The sequence below is a fragment of the Talpa occidentalis genome, unplaced genomic scaffold (genome assembly GCF_014898055.3).
Source record: "Talpa occidentalis isolate TD23 unplaced genomic scaffold, MPIMG_talOcc4v2.1 talOcc4.14, whole genome shotgun sequence".
Lineage (NCBI taxonomy): Eukaryota > Metazoa > Chordata > Mammalia > Eulipotyphla > Talpidae > Talpa > Talpa occidentalis.
In genome coordinates, this window is record NW_023601433.1 from 45,598,010 (window position 1) to 45,619,230 (window position 21,221).

General features: G+C 44.7%; 1 protein-coding gene across 3 annotated transcripts in view; it reads right to left on the reverse strand.

Moving 5' to 3' along the window:
• The window catches only part of TRIM67 (tripartite motif containing 67), a 35,040-nt gene that overhangs the window by 8,838 nt on the left and 4,981 nt on the right, over positions 1 to 21,221 (reverse strand). For 2 of the 3 annotated variants that reach the window (XM_037511476.1, XM_037511475.1), the window contains 5 exons: positions 7,510 to 7,605; positions 5,525 to 5,647; positions 4,056 to 4,166; positions 2,798 to 2,957; positions 377 to 522 (listed from right to left, as the gene is read on the reverse strand). In XM_037511476.1, coding sequence (XP_037367373.1) covers positions 377 to 522; positions 2,798 to 2,957; positions 4,056 to 4,166; positions 5,525 to 5,647; positions 7,510 to 7,605 — 636 coding nt within the window. The remainder of the gene's footprint in view (positions 1 to 376; positions 523 to 2,797; positions 2,958 to 4,055; positions 4,167 to 5,524; positions 5,648 to 7,509; positions 7,606 to 21,221) is intronic. The other variant, XM_054695473.1, reaches the window with a different exon arrangement.

Sequence of the window (21,221 nt, forward strand, 5' to 3'; positions counted from 1 at the left end):
CCAGGCAAGGCAAGGTGTGACAGAATGTTGAGGGGACAGGGAGCTGCATGAGTGGGGCTATGTGGGCAAATGTTGAAGAACAGAAATGACTGGATTGATGGGATGAACTGGGAATAAGGCTCATGCTTGAGACAGCTTCTCTGAAGCTTGCCTCAGAGCTGGGTCAGTCTTCACAGATATGTCATCCCCAATTTTCTTGGTGGCTCCACCTCTGCCTGCTGAGGCTGTTCAGAACTAGCCCTTGGTAGAGAAGCCCAATCTCCCATGAGAAAAGACCCCCGGGCCTCCGTCCTTGGAATCGATGTCCTCTCTGAGAGGTATCAGTGAAAAGCAACACCTCAGGGGCCTCGTCAGAACCCCCCGAATTGAGCCTTACCCGGAACTGCCCCCCGTCACCATCGTCCAGCTCCAGGATGTAGCCGTCTACAGGGCTGTGGGTGAAGGGCGGCATCCTCCAGGCCAGCGTGACGCTGTTGTTGCGCGTGCAGCACTTCTCCAGCTGCAGCAGCGGGACGGGCGGCACTGTGATGGCAACCGGCTGGTTAATGTGCCATGCTCTGCTCAGGGTGCCAGGATGCCCCCGTGCATCCCCTTTCTGTATTCCCAGGACCCCAGGTCACCCGGTGGGGACTCCCAGCTTCTTGCACGCACACCTCAGCCTGTTGTGTCACTTCAAGATGGGCTGAGGTGAGGGCAATTACGGGTGATTGTGCCCTGCTCAACCTAGGGGGGGGGTGTCCTGGAATCTGGGGGCAAGGGTAGACCCAGTAGTCGCCCCCCATCTCTGAGTCTATAGCCCTGAGGAAGGACTGTCTTCTCCCCGACCTGTCCATTGAGAAGCACTGGTTTGACTCTCAGACTTGTGAGGATTTCCCGAGTACCCCAAAAGCTACATCCATAATCTCCCAGCCTCAGCACAGGCCTACACAAACCTTCTCTCCAGGGCCAGCGTGCAGCTCACACCTGGGAATGGTGGTTGCCTATGCAAGATGCACAACCATATTTAAGTCTTTGGCTAGAAGCATTTTTAAAGCCCAGGGAACCAGATTCGGGAAAGGGAGGTAATTTTAGAACATTAGACAGTTAATCCATGAAATTAAGGATTTGAATCATAACTGATGTATCATGTTATGATTTGAATCATAACATGTATCATAACTTCTGATGTTTGTTTTTTCCTATTGATGTTTTTATTTCCTAGTGGTGTTCAGTGTCAAAGAGTTTAGAAATACAGTTTATAAGGACGTATTTTAAAGGAAAAATTGGAACACCAGTGTTCAGAGCTACAGATTTCAATTTGGCTCTTAATATTAGGACACAATCTTCTGGGGTCAACTGATGGTTTAGTTGGATGCAATCCTGATGGTTTAGTTGGATGTCTTGGTTACAGACTTGCTCTCAGGACTAGCTGAGCTCAGCCTGATTCTCCCAGCCACAGTTTGAGTGTGTAGGAGGTCTCTCTCTGCTTCTAGTGATTTCCACTATCCCATCCCATCCAAAGCAGTTCCAACTTCCTTCTGCATCCCCATGTTACAGAGCCACCCCTCCCTCTGCAGCAGCAACCCCACTTGGCCAGGCTCCCCCCACTCCTCAGCACCTGCTTATTTACACTTAAAGCAGGTGGTATTTCCGAATCTCACCCAAGGTGCAAGCTGAGAGTGGGAGTGAGCATGGAGATGTGCAAGAGACTTGTTTTTTGAGGGTTTAAAAATGGCCACATATTTCGCAGGTAAGGATCTTCCTGAATTCACAAATTCTGTAGGTGTGGCATTCAGTCCTTTAACACTTCAGTTAAAAAAAAAGGGGGGTCCTTCCTAGTGGTGCAGGGGTTAAAGACAGCTCTAACAAGCTATCGCCAGCCACTGCAGCATGAGTTCGATCACTGGCCAGGGAGGTGGCCCACATGGCGCAGCGGACTTCTCCTGTGTCGCCCGCTGCTCCCCTCAGCAGTGTATTTCAGTGGCTCTGCCTGTTCTGCTCCCCGCTCTGTCTCTGGTGAATCCTCTCACCCCCCTCACCCCTCACCTCTGGTCTATACCCCTGTTCTTGTATGTATAAATCAATAAATCTTAAAAAAAAAAAACAGCTTTATTTCTTCTCTTAAATGGACTCTTGATATCTCTGGAGAGCCAGACTTGGGAACAAGTCTCTGGTTTGGGTCATCATTTGCTTAATTTGTAACCTGGGGCAAGTTATGCAAACTTATACCCACAGCCTGTGTTCCCCATGTCTGTCTGATCACTTATCATTCTCTACCTGATTCTGCTTTTACTTCTGACCTTTCTGCTCTTGGGAAACAGAAAATTTATTCCTGTCCTGTGGCCTTTGCACAACCCTGGAATGTTCTTCCCCTGTATTGCATCTCCCTTCTCTTCACTTTGAAATACTCCCCCTCATATCTATTGCTGTCCCCATCCCCTGCAAAACACCTTCTTCTTAGCACCTGCCACTATCAGACATGCTGTTATAGATTGTCTGTGTATTGTCTATTTTCTTCTCTAGTCCTGTGATGGAGTTTGTAGTCTTGCTCGGGCTGTGTCCTGTGCACCTAAAATAGTATCTGGCACATGGCAGACATTCAATAAGGGTCTCCAAATGAACAGATGATCCACCTTTACAAACTCATCCTGGGGTGCTACCTATTCCAGGTCTCACATAGCCAGTGGGTGGCTGAGGTGGGACTTGAAACTGGGTTTGTGATTTTGGCTTCCCCCTCCTCCCTGCATCATGCCATGTATCACGAGATTTCCACTGCCCCCTCAGAGTGAAGCACTGAGCTGGGCCAACCGCGGCTCACCCCTACATTTCATCTGAATGAAGTCCAGCTGGTGGATGGCCTGCAGCAGCGGCTCACTGTCCAAGGTCAGGTCAAATTCCGCAGACACTTTTGGCTCCAGGGCGCCTTTGACCCACTGCTCCTGAGACACTTGGACACGCTTGATCAGAGCGTCTGAGATCTTAAAGGGAACAGAGTTCAAGGTTTCCACTTACAAAGGAAAAATTATGTAGCCATAATTTTGTAGCCATAATTATGTAGCCATCTCCCCGGGGAATGGACTGTCCTCGCCAGTATGACACTGCACAGATAACATGCCTTGTACGGTTTCAAGCGTATTTTAAAAGTATGTACATTTTAACCATAAAGAAGCACTTACTATTTAAAGAAATTAGGTCAAATCCTTTTGTGAAGCAGCTAATACTTTTAAAAATATCAAAAGCATTCTTCTTATACCTCTTTTGCTAGACCTAGTACTCTGTGAAGTCAAACATGCTAACGGTATATCTCTGGGTCTGAAGAAAATATTTTTTATATCACCAGAATTTTGAAGCTCACTGTGACCCCATTCCTGAGTGTTTTCCTCTGAGTGTTTCTGCTCCAATTTTTCACTGAGTGGCACCTTCAGCTCTCTTCTCCTGTACGCTGCTGGAAAGTCCTCCTCATTCAAACATTTGGACATGTGCCTGTATGTTTCTTGAGCACTAATCAAGAGGATTCATCATTTTCTCCACAGAGGACTGAGCTCCCATCTGAATCATTGCCATATTCCTCAGAGATGCTCATGACCTTGAGCTTGGCTGCTGGAGAGACGCCTTGGCAAAGCTACACGGACCCTGCAGGCAATGGTCATCTGTCCAGGTCTACAGGACTCTGCATATTGGGCAATGTGTCATTTGGATTCTGCAAACTCACTTCTTCCTGCGTAATCTTTCTAACTTATTTCAGAAAGACTCTCCTTCCCCATTTGTGGGGAAAATATTGCATCAGGGCCGATGGAAATCTAAGCATAAAAGCCTGGCATTTTGGCCTTTGAGATGATGACATTTGACCTCCTTGTTTAATAAGGAACAGAAATGGTCACAGCTAGTGAAAGGCAGAGCCAAGGTGAAAAACCTACATCTTTTGGAGTCACTGAGCAAAGGAGAATCTACCCATCTCCAAGTCATTGGGAGGGACCTTTCTAAGACTTCAACTAGTTTTGGCGGGTGGGGGTGGGTAGTGATGGAGTCGGAGGAAGGAAACCAGTCCACCTAGTGTCCTTGGGGAACCACCTCACCTGCAGAAACCCAGAGGGGTCATTCTCCTTGATCACCTCCAGGCAGTACTCCATCAGTCCTGTTGACTGGCGCAGCTTCAGTGTGCAGTGATTGATCTGGTCCCAGACCATCTGTGATAAATGAATCTCTGGTAACTGCCTCATCAGAGAAGAGCAGTCTGGTTGCAGTGAGTCAGAGAAATGGCATAGAGAAAGCCCTGGAAGAGGCAGCTCTGGTCCAGATCTTGCACCCTCTCCTCTCACAGCTCTTTTCCCCTGCCCACAGCACAACATCCAACAGAGCACAATTCCTGAACTCTGGACAGTAAAGCAGAACAGGGGTATCACCTGAAACTCTCCATGTGGACTGACCAATGATAACTTCTTACTATTGATTGTTGGGAGGCCAGGGGTAACTTGATGGGCTCACTTGCTTTTCCTGTAAGCCATGGACCATCATAAACACTCAATCCTTCTTTTCTTGAAAGTTTTATATATATATAATATATATATGATTTTATATATATATGATTTTAAGAATTTCATACCTTTTCAGATATTACCATACCATACCCACCACCAAAACACACATAATCCTTCACTGAAAGTATTATTTTCTCATTCAGTTGGGAAATGTCTATAAAATGGATCAAGCCTCCTGGACAATGAAGCAGTCCTTCGTCAATGCAGAGTACTCAGGGGGCACCTGCCTGGACTCAGTAAACCCTCCCTGGCCTGTGGTGGATGTTGGTCATGTTATTATTAGCAGCAATAATACTGAGTGCATGAGCTATCACAGAGAGACTGAAGAAGGGGACAGAGGTAGAGATCTGAGCAGACCATCTCTGTCACCGGTCACTTCTGGTGTGCAAGATGAGAACAAGAGGAGTCCTTTAGGGCCTCCATGGTGGCATACAGGTTAAGTCTCACTGATATCACCACTACAGCCTGAGTTCGATCCCTGGCCAGGGAGCTAAGCCACATATGGTGCAACAGACCTCTCCTGTTTCGCCCACTGCTCCCCTCAGCTGTGTATTTCAGTAAATGCACCTGTTCTGCTCCCCACTCTGTCTCTGGTGAGCCCTCTCACCTGCCAAACCTCTGGCCTACACCCCAGTTCTTCTGTGCAAAATAAAAAAGAGGAGTCCCTTAGAAAACAAGAACTTAGAGAAGATGGGAGAGGGTAGGCTTCTGACCTGAAAACAGCAGGATTCAGGGTGTCTAACTTCATCTTGGGAGGGAGAGCATAGGTGTTGACTAGCTTCAGGGAATGTCACATGAGTGTAAGTAGGTCAGGGGAAACATGCTCATTTCTTTCTTGTGTCCTTTATTCATCCATCCACCCTTCATCATCCATCCATCCATCCATCCATCCATCCATCCATCCATCCATCCACTCTCTCACTTAAAACTGAGCCAGTGCCTCCTGTATCCAGTGCCTCACACTGGGTACAGAAACTGTGATAGGGACTGAATATGTTGGTTCTTACCTTCAGCTTGTGCTCCCTCTCTTTAGTAACCTTGGTGAGTAGCTTGGCTTTCTGCCTAGTTAAAGCATCGACCAGCGCATCACACTGAGCGACCAGGCAGGCTTCATAGTCCAGGCCATTTTCCTGCGGGAAACAGAGCATGAGGGAGAAGACATGCTGGAATATGGCAAATGCTAGAGACAAAGAAATCTGAGAGAAGCTCTCCAAGAGTTAGCAGTAAGATTATTACATTGGAAACCATGTAAACAGGAGCTAGTGGAGGGATACTGTGAGTCTTGGGATGTCTGTGGTGGAATAGTCCATAGTCACTCAGACATTGTTCAGAGAGTCTTTAATGCCATGGAAAATGCCCATAGGTAGGTTGTTTGGAAGGGGGAAAAAGCCGTCTACAAATTATGTACAGCAAAATCCCATATAGGGTTTATATACGTGCATGCATGTATCTAAAGTCATGAAACAAGATGTTGAAATGGAGAACTGGACACCTCAGGTTGTGAGATATTGGTGAGCTTTCTCTTGGTTCTATAGATTATTCTCTACTTTCCAAAATTCTGTAACACATATTTTTGCTTTTTATAGTCAGAAAACAATAAAGCAAATAAAAAAGATGTGTTCTCTCTGTGGGGTCTATCTTAATTGTAAGAAAAATTCTAGATCTCTAGATCAGCATGAATTCATTATGTCCCTCCACAAACTCACATGCTGAAGTCCTGACTTCCAGCATCTCAGAATGTGACTGTATTTGGAGACAGGGCCTTTAAAGAGGTAGGTAATCAAGTTTAAAGGAAGTCATTAAGGTGGATTTGACACTGTCTGACACATGTCCTTCTATGAGGAAGAGATCAGAACACAGCATAGACAGGGACAACCGTGTGAGGACGCAGGGAGAAGATGCTCATCGACAAACCCAGGGAAAAACCTCAGGAGAAAACAACCCTATGGACACCTTTATCTGGGATGTCCAACTTCCAGAACCATAATAAACAAATTTCTGTTGTTTAAGGCACTCAATCTGTGTACTTTGTGGTGGCAGCTCCACCAAATGCCCACATCTCCTGTCTCTCAAACATCAGAAACGTGACTTAAAATGACCTGTAGCTGTATTCTGCTACAAGAATGCTGTGTTGGGCCTCCCTGGTGACACAAGGGGTTAAGACGCAACCTATGAAGCTGTGCGTAGCCACTGCGTCATGAGTTCGATCCCCGGCCAGGGAGCAACCCACATGGTGCAGCAGACCTCTCCTGACTCGCCCGCTGCTCCCCTAAGCAGTGTATTTCAGTCAATCTGCCAGTTCTGCTCCTCAATCTGTCTCTGGTGAATCCTTTCACCCCCCCCCCACCCCCACGCCTCTGGCCTGTGCCCCAGTTCTTGTATGCATAAATTAATAAATTAAAAAAAAAAATTCTGCGCTAGGAGAGAGGTTTTCACCAATGGATCGAGATCTCAGGGCCCTCAGTGCCTTTTCTCTGACCACACCCTGGCATGCTAAGGCTCGTCACTCATATAAACTGCTCCTTCACATGTGCACATTCATACAGCACCTCTCTTCTATAGACAGAGCTCCTGAGGCCAGAGACTATGTCTTATCGATCTGCATCAGGCTTAGTTCATGACAAAATCTGGATGCTCAATAAATACATTTCTGTAGTAACTGATACCCCATTTGCAAGCATTATTGTTGCATTGATGACATGGGTACAAAAACACTAGTTATAGATGTTACATAGGACTGACATGGCCACGCAGAGTGCTGTTACAGCTGCCCTGCTTTCTTCCTACAAATCTTTGAGTTCATGAGATAGCCCTTTTCTGTATCAGGTATGACTATGATGTCCATGGTATCAGGTGTCACTCACTGGGGTGACAATGGATTGAATATGTAACATCCAAGGCTGTTAGAACAATTAATAATGCCCATCACTAGTCAAATGCTTTCCTTCTTGACATTTCTTGGACTCCTCCACACTCACTCAGCCACACTCACCTGGATCTGTTGCAGAATGTTTTTCAGCTGAACAAGAAACTCCTTGGCTTCTTTTGCCTTATCGGAAACTCCATTTAAAGCCTGAGACAGTTGGGCCTAAAAAAGATATCACAGGTTGAAAAGAAAAATTAGGTGTTAAAGCCACACAGTTGGCACTTCATCTTAAAGGCTTGTGTTTATAAGAGGGGAGAGGACTGATCTCCCTGGTAAGCTATTGGCTTGTGGTTGTTACAGCATGGGATTATTTTTCCAACAATGGCGGACAAGTGTTGATTGCCTGTACTCTTCTGTCTGGAGTCTGGAGCTGGATAGAGTAAGAAGTACTCAGCCATTTGTTCAGACTGATAGATCACCCCTGATATTTGCAGAATCCAGGACAAGAAGATAAACAGGGCCCTTGGCTGGCTCTGTCTGGCCCCCCTCCTCCTATGGCAGTTCTACCCCTCTTTAGTGAGGCCCTCAGATGCTTATACCTTAGGACCTCCTAGGTCCTAGGCCAAGCTCTGCCCACCCCAGCCCTATGCAGTTATCTTTGGCCAAGGGACTGGGGGTGTTGAAGAAGAGGCCTGTGAATCTGGCTGGAGCCATAGAAATCAGAATCCTAAGGCATCATCGAGAAAGGGGATATAGTCTCCTGGTGGGAGTGCCCTTAGTCCTACGGACCCTCACACCACTGAGAAGGGTGTGGACCTCTCATTTTCTGGCACCCAAAGGTGAAACAGCAAGCTGGGATCAAATCTATGATCTTTAGGATCAAATTCTGTTTAACAAAATGGATATACACATAATCAAATTTGTTTTCAAAAGTGATGAACCTGAGGAGGCTGAAGACATTGATTTTCAACATTTTTCTAATTAAAAAGCTGAGGGCAAAACCTGAAAGGCCAGGGTCGTATACTTCCTCTCTCCTCTTCCCCGCTACTCTCTTTAGGTCTTGCTCAAATGTCATCTTGTCAGTGTGGCTTTTCCTGATGTCTCTATGATATAACCTTCTCCCTTTGCCCTGCTTTATTCTTTTCGTAACATTCATCACCCGATGCACGTTTGTTTACTACCTTTCTCTGCTCCCTAGAATACAAGTTCCCTAGAGCAGGAAATTTGCCTAGCTTGTTTATACCAAGGAGGCACTCCTGGCACACAGTAGCATTCAACAAGTCTTTGTTGAATGAATGAATCAGCATTTTGTTTTGTTTTTGAAGATTTATTTATTTATGCCTACAAGAACTGGGATGTAGGCCAGAGGTGTGGGGGAGAGGGGTGAGGGTGGGGCGGGGGCAGTGAGAGGATTCACCAGAGACAGAATGGGGAGCAGAACAAGCAGTTTGACTGAAATACACTGCTGAGGGGAGCAGCAGTGAAGACAAGAGAGATCTGTTGTGCCATGTGGGTAGCTTCCTGGCTGGGGTGGAACTTCATGCTTCAGTGGCTGGTGATAGCTTGATAGAACTGTGTTTTTAACCTCTGCACCACCAGGGAGGCCCTGAATCAGTGTTTCTAAAAGTATTTCCCTGGACCAGTAACATCAGTATCAGCTGGGAGTTTGTTAGAAGTGCACATTCTGTAGCTCCACCCCAGGCTTACTGGTCAAACTGGGGGTGAGGCCCAGGAATCTGTCTTTTAAAAACCCTCCTGGGTGTTCTGATATGGTTTGAGATCCACTAGGCTGTACAGACAAGGCCATAAGGCTGAAAAAAATCTCTGAAGAAGATGGCAAGTGAAGCCACAGAGTGGATGAGAGGACACAGGGAGTGATATGGAAAGAGGAGGAAGGGGCCTCAGAGCTGGGGAGCTCCAACATTCAAGGTGAGGCCAAGGTAAGTTTTGAGGAGCCTCAGGAGCCTCAGACTGGCTCTGCTAGGATGCAGCTTTTGGGGGAAGCTTTTCCATTCACCAGGGACTTCATCATCATTACTCCACCTCAGCTGATTTAGGCCCCTCTCCTTCATAGCTTACTCGTGTGTACCACTCTCCATTGCAATGATCTATGCAGGAAGAATATCCAGTGGAACTTTCTGGAATGACAGAAACATTCTGTCTGTGCTGTCTAATATCACAGTCACCACCCCTGTGTGGTTACTGAGCCCTTGAAAGAGGCTGATGTAATTTAGGGGCTGAGTTAAATTTGATATTGTTTAAGGGTCCTCCCTGGAGGTGCAAGGGGTTAAGATGCAACCTATGAAGCTATCCACACCTCTGCGGCATGAGTTCGATCCCCCGGCTGGCCAGGGAGCAACCCACATCTCGCAGCAGACCTCTACTGTCTTGCCCGCTGCTCCCCTCAGAAGTGTACTTTGGTCAGTCTGCCTGTTCTGTTCCCCACTCTGACTCTGGTGAATCCTCTCACCCCCCACATCTCTGGCCTGTACCCCAGCTCTTGTATGCATAAATAAATAAATCTTTAAAAAATTATATTCTTTAACTTTCAACCACCACTGGGCACCAGCGGTTATTGTTCTAGACAGCAAAGATAGTTATACCCATTCATGGAATGGTACAAGTCTTAGAACAACTCAGGCCTTTCCCAGAGAACTGGCCTTGGAAGGTTGCGATCTTAGCGTGATTCATGGTCCCTGTGAGTTATCTTTAACAAAAGGGATTTTCAAATTGAAGTTTGAGTGTCCAGAAAAGAATAGCAAATCCCTCCTTGCCACATTCACCCAAAGGATGGGACCTACGGAGGCAGCACTAGTTCACCCCCAAGGAGAGGCTGCTTCCCTCTATCCTGTACTGTCCTGATGGCAGAGGACTTTGCCTTTTGTCTTTTCACTTCTATTTTTATTTTATTTTATTTTTTAAAGCTTTTTTATTTTATGCATACAAGAACTGAGGGACAGGCCAGAGTTGTGAGGAGTGAGAGGATTCACCAGAGATGCAAAGGGTTAAGCACAGCACTATGAAATTATCTGAAGCCTCTGCAGCACGAGTATGATCCCCAGCCAGCCAGGGAGCTACCCACATGGCGCAGCAGACCTCTCCTGTCTCGCCTACTGTTTCCCCTCAGCAGTGTATTTCAGTCAGTCTGCCTGTTCTGTTCCCTGCTCTGTCTTTTCATTTCTAGCCAGCATTGCAGGCACAAAGTAGGGGCTCAAAAAAAATGTTTGATGGCTGAACAAAAAGCAGAATAATTGCTCGACTAGACGTGCCTGATATGATAGAACAGATCCCAGTAGATCCCTCATGCTGCTAATGCCCTTTACCGGTGAGAAGCCCTTAGAGGCCGTGTGAGTGAGGGTCCTGCACCCTCAGTCTCTCCCAGCGCCAGCCTCCCAGCAGCCCAATCTGTCCCAGGGCCAGTTTATCTGCTCCCTGCTTGGCAAGTAGACCTAAGAACTTGGCGACAAGCCCAAGAACAGATTTTGAGGACACCAGTGACCTTAGGCAAATACCCAGCTGAACGGGAAATAATCTCACAACTCAGTGGGCACTGGCTCCAAGCCCTCCACTCTTGCTGCCAGATCTTGCCTTCTGTTTCTTCTCAGTACATCGGGAGAGGTCAAGCGAGGGCCCGCTCTCCCAGGACCCACCAGTGGGCTCATCTGGATCAGGGCTGGACCATGTGGGGACTGGATATTCCCACAGCACACACTTGGATTTTTCCCTACCCCAGTTACTTCATGTGTGAAATGGCCACACGTCACCTCTCCTTGCCCAAGGGATAGCGTTGGGGAAACTGAACTTGGTTATTCTAGTGGAAAGGTGCAAAGGTTTTTTTAGGGGAAGGTGGAAATCATTTCTCCAGAGATAGTGGCTTATTTATTTATTTTAAAAATTTTTTAAGATTTATTTTATTTGAGCATCAAGAACTGTGCTACAGGCCAGAGGTGTGTGTGTGTGTGGGGTGGTGGTAGTGGTGGTGGTGGTGGTAGTGGTGAGAGGATTCACCAGAGACAGAGTGGGGAACAGAACAGGCAGATTGACCGGAGTACACTGCTGAAGGAGCAGTGTGCGAGAGAGGAGAGGTCTGCTGCGCCATGTGGGTAGCTCCCTGGCCGGCTGGGGATTGAATTCATACTGCAGAGGCTGCAGATAGCTTCACAGTGCTGTGCTTCATTCCTTGCACCACCAGGGAGTCCCAGCTTATTTATTGGCAATGTATTAGGGGTTTATAGCATATTGTATTTTGTTTCAAGTTTGTTTAGAAATGAGAGTCTTATTTCCACAGAGACGATTTGGTGGGCCAGCAGAGGACCCTGAAAATTGTCCCTTTCTGGTCTGAGAGAGGAGCCTGCAGTGTGAGAAACGAGAAATGGATTGTTTTGTTTCTACAATGTCGGTTAGATCAGACTCCTGGAAAGAAAGGAAATATCCAGGCAGAAGATGAATTTTTTTCTTATGGTTGAATGGATCTTAACCTGAACCTAAAGTTGCATTTTACATCTTCTTATTTCATTAATGTTAGAATTATATTCCCGTAGAGTCTCTACGTTAGAAGAACAGTTTAAAATATAAGTATTTTTATGCTGGGTCAAACTATCTGTCTGCCTGACCTTGTGCTCCATAAATATCTGTGTCAGTGAATTGATTTTGCTCTAGATGTTATCTTACCTCCCCTGAGCTATTCAAATCACAACCTCTCACATGTTGGATTTAATTAGAATAGCCGCTCTGAACCTCGTTTCCAGGGCACAGAGCCCCATGTGGTGCTGGGCACTGGCGGTCTGACCCAAGCCTGCAGATCATGACAGTAACCACTACTTCTCAGTAACTGCCACCCCGGGCTGATCCGGCCCAAATTTAGTCACGTCAGACAGAACTTCAGATATTGTCCCATGCCCTGCCTCTGCTTGACTGGAGAGTTCCCTGCTTGAGGACTGGAGAGTTCCTCCACCCCATGCTGATTTCTCTTTTCTGAGCTACCTGCCAATAGTGGGAAGAGTCCCAGAACAACCCCCTTTGGGCAGAAAGTGGCTTTGTGTTGTATTATAGTTCTCTCTGAACTGTCAGCCACAGGCTCCAAAAGCCAGGTGACCAAATTCAAAAAATTCATCAGCCTAGTGGTCAGTCTAAATTGAGGTTCAGAAATGCAGCTGTGGGACTTTATGAGTTTGTGGGTCTCCTTCTCCTCTGTACCCCCTTTATCCCCTGCCTCTCATTTTATTCCTAATTATCGCCCTGTCATGAGCCAAGTATACATCTACTTGCCTGTGTCCCTCACTGGACCCAGACTTCAGAGTGAGAAATTAATTCACCCTCTTAGATGATGGCAGTAGATACCGTATAGTGTAATTGTGGGATTGAGTTCATACATGTAAACGAGAATGGAACCTGGCACACAAGCAGGACTGTATGTGGATCTGCCCCTTGTTTTCACTGCAAACCTGGTTTCAAAGCTCCCACTGATTCTGTGAGTGCTCAGAAAATAGTACTATTGTCCCAGTAAATTCTCTCCAATTCCAGTCAACCAGAGTACTTTTGCTTATAAAAAGAACTCTGACTTTGTGGTCAGGAGGCTAAAAAACGTAAAGCCAGCCATGCTATAATTAGTGATTCATGCTGAACCTTGATAAATACAAACCCCATGGAGGCGGTGATGGCAGGAGGCCGCTCTCACCACCCACAACTCAGCTTCAGTCTCCAACTCCCAAAATGCTGACAGCTGAGGAGTTCTCAGGGAGTTCCTGCCCAGAGGCATACTGGGGGAGCACCTCGCTTGACAACAGGCATCTTCAGGCTGCCAATATTGATATGTCAGCGCCACCAACTGAAATTGCCTGGCTAGACTTAATGCACAGGTCAAAAATAAAAGAGGCAGAACTGATGTGTGCAATGCTGTTGGGAACTGACTTCTGATCATTAAAAATAAATGATTACTTCTCATTCTGGCACAAGGGTCAAATGGCCCTCAAGAGCAAACATATGCAGGAAGCAGACCCAGAATAATTGGAAATATTTATGGTTCCCTGGGGCCTGGGCTTGCTAGTTCCTGTTGAAGTTAACAGGCAAGGGCAGCAGCTGGTACCACCTTCAAGACAAAAGCCTTAGCATGACCCATCAGGCTATGCCATACCTCTGTGCCTTTGCACATGCTGTTCCCCTGCTTGATAGGCCCTTTCCTTTGCTTTCCAGCTCCCAAAGTCATCCAAAATTCAACTCAAGTGTCCCTCCCTCATCCTGCCTCATGCTTACCTCCCTCTCCCTCCTGAACTGGGGAGATGCTCCTTTCTGGACCCTGTACCACCCCATACCTCATTATACTGTAATGTTATATGATATTTTCTTTTGCTTCCGCTAAATTGTGAGGACTTAGAAGATGGAAACCTTGTGTGCTACATCTTTGTATGAGGTACAAAGAGGTATAGTCCACAGTATTTGTTGAATAAATGAATTAGGCTTTTTTTTTTCAGTTGGACAACATGACAGGGAAATTTATAAAATGAATCAAGTCTCAGAAGCAAGGACAAGAGCTCTGTTTCAGCTCTGTATTTGACATATAATATAATGTTAGAATGGTCATGCGATTTTACTTCTTATATTTTGGGATAACTTACCATAAAAAGTAGATTTCATGGCCTTCAATTGTGTAGCAATATTAGGAGAAAACATACCTGTGAGGTATGCTAAATAGATACCACTTTAACACTTGCTCAGGAAATGCTAGATTTATGTTTCTATCATAACAGAATAAATGGATTTTAATTAAAATGAAAGTATCCAGAAAAAGTTTCAGGAGAGAGGAAAAAAATTCCCCCAAACCCAAATAATTAAGATGAAGTCTTTTGTCACCTCTGGTCAACACTCTCCAGAAAGTGTAGGAGTGACAGGGAAAATAATCTATGGGATTATGGGGAAAGAAAACAAATACACAAAAAAAGAATTAAGTCTAGGGCCTCCCTGGTGGCACAGGCGGTTGAGTGCAGCGCTGTGAAGCTGTCCACAGTGTCTGCACTGCGGGTTCCATTCCCGCCAGCTGTGGAGATACCCACATGGTGCAGCAGACCTCTCCTGTCTCCCTGGCTGCTCCCCTCAGCAGTGTATTTCAGTCAGTCTGCCTGTTCTGTTTCCCACTCTGTCTCTGGTGAATCCTCTCAACCCCCACACCTCTGGCCTGTACCCCAGTTCTTGTATGCATAAATAAATCTTTTTTAAAAAAAAAGAGTGCTGATATTAGACAGCTTCAACAAGTTCTGCCACAGTAACACACACTCCATCCTCTCCCCATGGAATGACCTTGCATTAGATGAGATTATGCACTTTAAGAACTCAAGACAGTTCACATCATAAGAACTTAATAAAGGAAAGTCTCTCTGACCAACATCACCATGATTATTACTGAGCATCAATTTGAAAGAAGAGGGACCTATTTCAGAGGCGGGAGTTATGCGGAGGAGCCCTCTAGAGGTAGGGCTGAGAAGTAGCATTTGCTCTGCTTCTCATTCCATCATCACCATCTTCATCCCACAGATTCCAAAGGAGCAAAAAAAAAAAAAATCTGACTGATGACAGCACAGATCTTGCATGTTTTACCCAGGTGTTCCTGAGGCATGTATACCCCAACTGAAATCAGAAGTTTAGAGGAAAAGGAGATCCTGGCAGTAATCACTCGTGGGGACATTTGGATCTTGATTTAACCCTCCTGTTGGAAGATATTCCTTCATAGGTCTCTTGCGTTTATGCAGGTTTTGCCAGTGGGGCCTTGATGGCTCTTTTGACTGACTATCCGAGGTTGATCGTATAGATAACAACCTTAAGAAGTCGAAATGCTGCTGCCACTGGAGCAAAGAACCTCATATTTGTGTCCTACATAAAAGATTTGGGCCCCTAAATTCAGGATTCCTCCCCTTAACGTGTGTACAGGTGTCGTTTGACCTTCACACTGCCTTGTGCAATGCGGCTCAGGTTGCTGGCACAAACAGGCTGGTACCCTGCCTACTGCTATTGCTCTTAGTTAAACTGCTCTTTTTCTCTGGCCCAGGAGCTTCAGGTCTTCATTCTGCACTGACAAAACTATGGCAGGTTAACTTTCTTTTTCTTTTCTTTTTTTTTTTAGCAACTTTTTTGTTTGTTTTGCCTAAATGGTTGGATTGCTTTTTTTAAAAAAAAAAAGATTTATTTATTTATATAAGAATTGGGGTACAGGCAAGAGATGCGGGGGGTAAGAGGATTCACCAGAGACAGAGTGGGGAACAGAACAGGCAGACTGACAAAATACACTGCTGAGGGGAGCAGCGGGCGAGACAGGAGAGGTCTGCCACGCCATGTGGGTTTCTCCCTGGCCAGCCATGATCAAACCCACTTTACATAGGCTGCAGACAGCTTCACAGAGCTGCGCTCAACCATCTGCACCACCAGGGAGGCCCTGGCAGGTGAATTTTCTAATCTGTGCATAGGCTAAAACCTTAAACATCTTGTGGTTCCTGACACCCTCCAGAGCAGATTTCTTGCCTTTAGTGTGTCTTGACTCTCGTCTATGTATCTTTGCATTCTCGGTAAGCTACAGGCATGGAACCCTGCTGGACAGTCAGTCTGTGTGGAGAACAAACATCAGTGACAAGATGCAAATACTTGTAAAGGAAACGGATGTGAGAGGTTATTATAATCACAGCCTTCAAAAAAGAGCTGGTGGTATGTCATGATATTCACAAGAAAGATGTGAAATAAGATGAATCATCCTGCTGGGCAGGCGAGGCACTGTCATTTTGGAGACTTTTTATTGTATGAGACTGAAAGAGAGTTGTCAGATGGCCCAATGACCTGCATGTTCATATTGAAGAAAGGGGACCTCCCCAGGTCATTGGGCCATCTGACAACTCTCTTTCAGACAATTCAGAGGAAATATGGAAAGGGGCTAATGAGTTGGGAAACAGCCTGGGAAAGTATCAGTGACCTTGAAAGATAAGTCAGCAGAAATTATTGAAACTGTAACTGAGATGAAATAGAATTATTAAAGAGAAAAAAATAGAGCACCCCCAAACTGTGAGACATCAAACAGTCTAACAGCTCTGTAACTGGAATCCTAGAAGGATGAGAGAGAGAGAGAGAGAGAGAGAGAGAGAGAGAGAGAGAGAGAACACAGCAAAAGAATTACCTGAAGATATAACAGACAGGAATTTTCCAAAAATAATAGAAGACACCAAACCACAAGTCCAAGAAGCTCAGGGAACCCCAAGCAGGATTTGAATGTGTTAAAGTCTCCTAATTTCTGCTGCTTTTAGCTTAATTGCGGTCCTCATATTTATAGCCCAAATGATTCCCAAGTCCTCTAAGTGGCCTTTCTACATCCACTTTTTTTGCATGCATTTCCCCCAAAAAACTGTAAAAATGATCTTTTTGAAAAGCAAACATCACTTCTTAGCTTAGAGCCCTCTAACAGTCTCCCGGTGCATTTCCCATAAAGTCAAACCTGCTCTCTGTGGCCTGCCAGGACCTGTGTCCTCTTGACCCTGCCTGTCTCTCTGTTCTTGCCACTTACTCATATTTTTCATTGCACTCCAAACGCACTGCCTATTTCTGTCTTTTAAATTCGTGAGGCATCTTCCACTGTGGGGCTTTGGTCTTACTTTCCCTGGGAAACCAGCTGCCCTCAGAACTGTGCAGGGCTGGTTCTTCCCTGAACTTGAACACAGCCCCTTCAGAGATCCTTTTTCAACCTGCCCAAGTATTTTATATCCCATTATCTTACTTCCATCTTAGTACTTAGCATTACCAGAAATTATCCAATTGATTTATCTGTGTATTTGTTGATTTTCTTTCTATTGTACTAGATTTACACTCTTTGAAAGAAGAGAGCATATTCAAGTGTGACCTCAGTCCTTGGAATGCCTGGTATGACACAAGCATTCACGATTTACTTGTTGGTTGAATATTAGATGAATTGAAGAATATGTACTCATTAAAGGCACAAGCTCAGAAAAAGGATCTGGTGGTCAAGTGGCATCATTCACTTTTAAACTGTTGTAGTAAGTGCTAGAAATGGCCTTTTGTTAGAAGACATAGCTTACCAGATAAGGCAGATACTTGCCTGCTGTGAGGTAACATGAAATTTACTGAGTGACTTTGATTTATTATAACTTATTGGGCCACAGTTCTCCATTTTAAGAGGGCTTTCATTTCTGATTCTTCATATTTTATTGATTTCCTGGCTTTAAAGATATTGTCCATAATCAAACTATAAGCCAGAGTCAGGAGATACAATAAGTACAAAAATTTGCCTACATTTCCTAATACAAACTTTATATATGCACTGCCTGGACATGTACTGTAGATGCCATATGACCAAGGCCCAATCCCTCCTTCTGGAGTGAGAGCCGGCAGGTGCCACTTCCTGTCTGTTGTATCTGTTGTTGAGACCCCTGCCACACTCCTGAGCGAATCAGCCCACCTGACCTGTTCTTGTCCTTTGTGGATCCTTTTCTACTCTTCTCCCCAAGTTAACTTTCCCCTCTGTGGCCACCCATTAAACAAAGAGGCAGGGTTATTTTATGTAATAGATTCCCCCTTTACCCCTCAGTATTCCAACGTTTTTTAATCAAATTTATTCTAAACAGAATACATTGTTTGCTCCTCAACCTTTATCTCCACTTTCATTTGCCCCATTATACTTGAATGAGAGAGAGGTTGTGTCCCCCTCTTACTCGGCCCTCCCTCTTTATTTTATTTTTTTTAAAGATTTATTTATTTATCCAAGAATGGGGGTACAGGCCAGAGGCACAGGAGGGTGAGAGGATTCACCAGAGTCAGAGTGGGGAACAGAACAGGCAGACAGACTGATAAAACTGCTGAGGGGAGCAGCGGGCCAGACAGGAGAGGTCTGCTGTGCCATGTGGGTATCTCCCTGGCCTGCCTAGAATTGAACCCACTCTGCAGAGGCTGAGGACAGCTTCACAGCGCTGCGCTCAACCCACTGCACCACTGGGGAGGCCCTCTGGCCTCCCTCTTTAGAGTAGGTGTCAACCAACCCTAACTTACTTCATTCATAATCACTCCATAGGTGATGCTGTAGGCCTCTGTTTTTGCTCAGACACAAACATAGCATTCTGCTCCATTTTTTGGTGACTCAAAATGTACAATGAGGACATTAAAAGGATCTTTTTACAGAACCATTTCACAACTTGTTGTACAACTCCAGTTCCTCATCTGCAAAATGAGGAGGCAGGAATTTATGATCTCTGTTAGGAAACAGTCTATCCTAGGAAGTAAAAATAAAAAACCCCCGCACAGTTTTAGCTTTGCAAAAAGAAACTGCAAGCAGGGAGAGGTGAATTCATGAACTCCCCTCCCAATGTCTGTCTATATCCTCCCTGCTCAGACAGATTTCTCAGTTTTCACCCCTCCTTGGGAAGGTCCTCAAAACTGACTAAAGAGGGGATAAAGCATTCTTTGCTGCTTTGAAGAACAACTTAGACACAAACTAATGGAAATCCAGAGAAATGAACAGTAAACATATTTCTGTTTAATGCCAGAAATGCAACAAAAAAGTTGCCAGAACCCTTTCCAGGACCCCAACAACCTGGCTCAGACACACACAGCTCCACCCCTCAGAGACCTGCCGCCTCGGTCCAGGTGGCCTGGGAGAACCATATTGTCACCCAGCATCCAGAATTTGCTGAACCTAAAGACCTATCATGTGTCCATAGTTCAAGCTTCTCAGACCCCCTGAGAATCCAGTTACTGAAAATCAGCTTCAGGCCTGAGGCTCACACTACTCAGCCAACTTGACAGAGTGAAGACTTCAAGGGACCCTGGAGACCAAAAGCATTCCCATCAGGGTTTCTCAAAAATTTTTTTTAAAGATGTATTTATTTATGCATACAAGAGCTGGGGTGTAGGTATCACCAGTAAATTCCTGGCTGCTATAACTACTGCTGAGCAGACACCTCTGAGTCACAAGGTTCTAGTCTAGAGGTCAGCAGGGAAAAGATATCAAATATCAAATATTTTCAACTTTGCAGGCTACAATTCCCTGTTAAGATCACTCAGTTCTTCCAGAAGCTGTCCCAGGCAATATGTAAGTAATGACCATGACAGTGTTTCAGTAAAGCTTTATTTATAAAAATAGATGATGGGCCACAGTTTGTAAGCCCTTCCCCTAAATCTGTCTCAGAGATTGACACTTTCCTTTCTAGAACACTCCATATGTTGGGCTTGTTGGGACAGATAAGGTCCCCTCACCATGCATGTCTCCCCACATAAAGGACTTCTTTCTGTAGGCTAAAAATATAATAGTACCTTAGCCATAGTGTGAACACCACAGTGGACAATATGGAATTCATTCATCATTAGTGCCAGAAGCGGTGTCCACTCAGTTTTTTAAGGTCTTTCTCAATTTTAAAACCCTATATCTCTATAAATAGTCTCCAGAAAGAAGTCTCCACATTTATGGATTCTTACCTTCTTTTCTCAAACCCACTTTTGATTTTTCAGGTGTATAAGGTGATGTGGAAAGCATGTCTTTCAAAGATCATAACATGAAGGCACCTTCTAATAGCTGTTCCTGAATTACTGACCTGCTTGAAATTAAATCTAAGCATGAAGCAAGGCTACATCCCAGATGGCTTTAAAGACAGTGGTGATGTTAGCACAGTAGGTGGTGTGAGAAGATGTGGCAGGCTCTAGCTATTGAAGTTGGCTCATGATCCCAGGGATCTGAGCAGATTTGCCATTGGTTCTTAGCCAGTCTGGGGCAGATGGAACTGAAGTCAGCCTACGCACTTCATTTTCCAGAACTTCAAAGTCAGCAAAAGATTCAACTTCTGAAAAATCCAGGCTTTCATTCAAATTGCACATATTTCTATGCCACATGCTCTATATAGCTCAACAGATTTCTGTTCACCAATGCTTGGCATAGAACCAGCAGCTACTATGCAACTATCAGTCTATCTGAGGTATAGACTTCAGACTTCCCAGAAGATTTTTGGCAAGTACTTTATCTCTCCCCCAGGCCCCCTACCCAAAAGCATCTTCAGTGAGTCCTGAAAGCTTGGTTTTTTTATGGGCCTTAAAACCCCAGAGAGGCTATGGGGCAATAAATGTACATATTAAACCAATCTTTAAGGGAAGAAAGATCCCTATTAGCAGTTTAATATATAAAAATCTACATCCTTGTGATTTAAAAAAATAATTCAGGAATAATGTAATAAATAATAATAATGTAATGACAATACACTTTATCGTTTCTCCCGATAGTCCTTGTCTACATGAATTTTTACTATTTATACAATTTTGCTGATGGGAAAAAAAAGTAAGCAAAAACTTCAAGCAGTCAATTTGAAGACATTTATCAGATGTCTTCAAGCCAGAAATCATTTGATGTAGAATATATATAAACTCCATATTTAAAATTTTAACTTTAGGAAACAATTAACAATACAGGCATACATTTAACTAGAAAAGTGTTTACAGAGGCAAAAGACTGAAAACAAGCTGAAATCCCATATTAGGGTGTCAATCAAATAAAATAATAAATCCTAATGATGGAATGGCATACAGTCATCAAAAAGGATATACACTAATTGACAAGAAAGATGTTTCTATTGTGTTTTTCAAGAAAAAATAGTTACAAAATAAATGTATAATAGAATTCTAGAAGGAAAACCATAAAATATTAGAAATGCTTTTCTTTACAAATTAGAATTTGGGGATCACATTAAATTCTTTTTTTAAGATTTATTTATTTATGCATGCAAGAACTGGGGTATAGGCCAGAGGTGCAGGGGATGAGAGATTCACCAGAGACAGAGTGGGGAACAGAACAGGCAGATCTACTGAGATACACT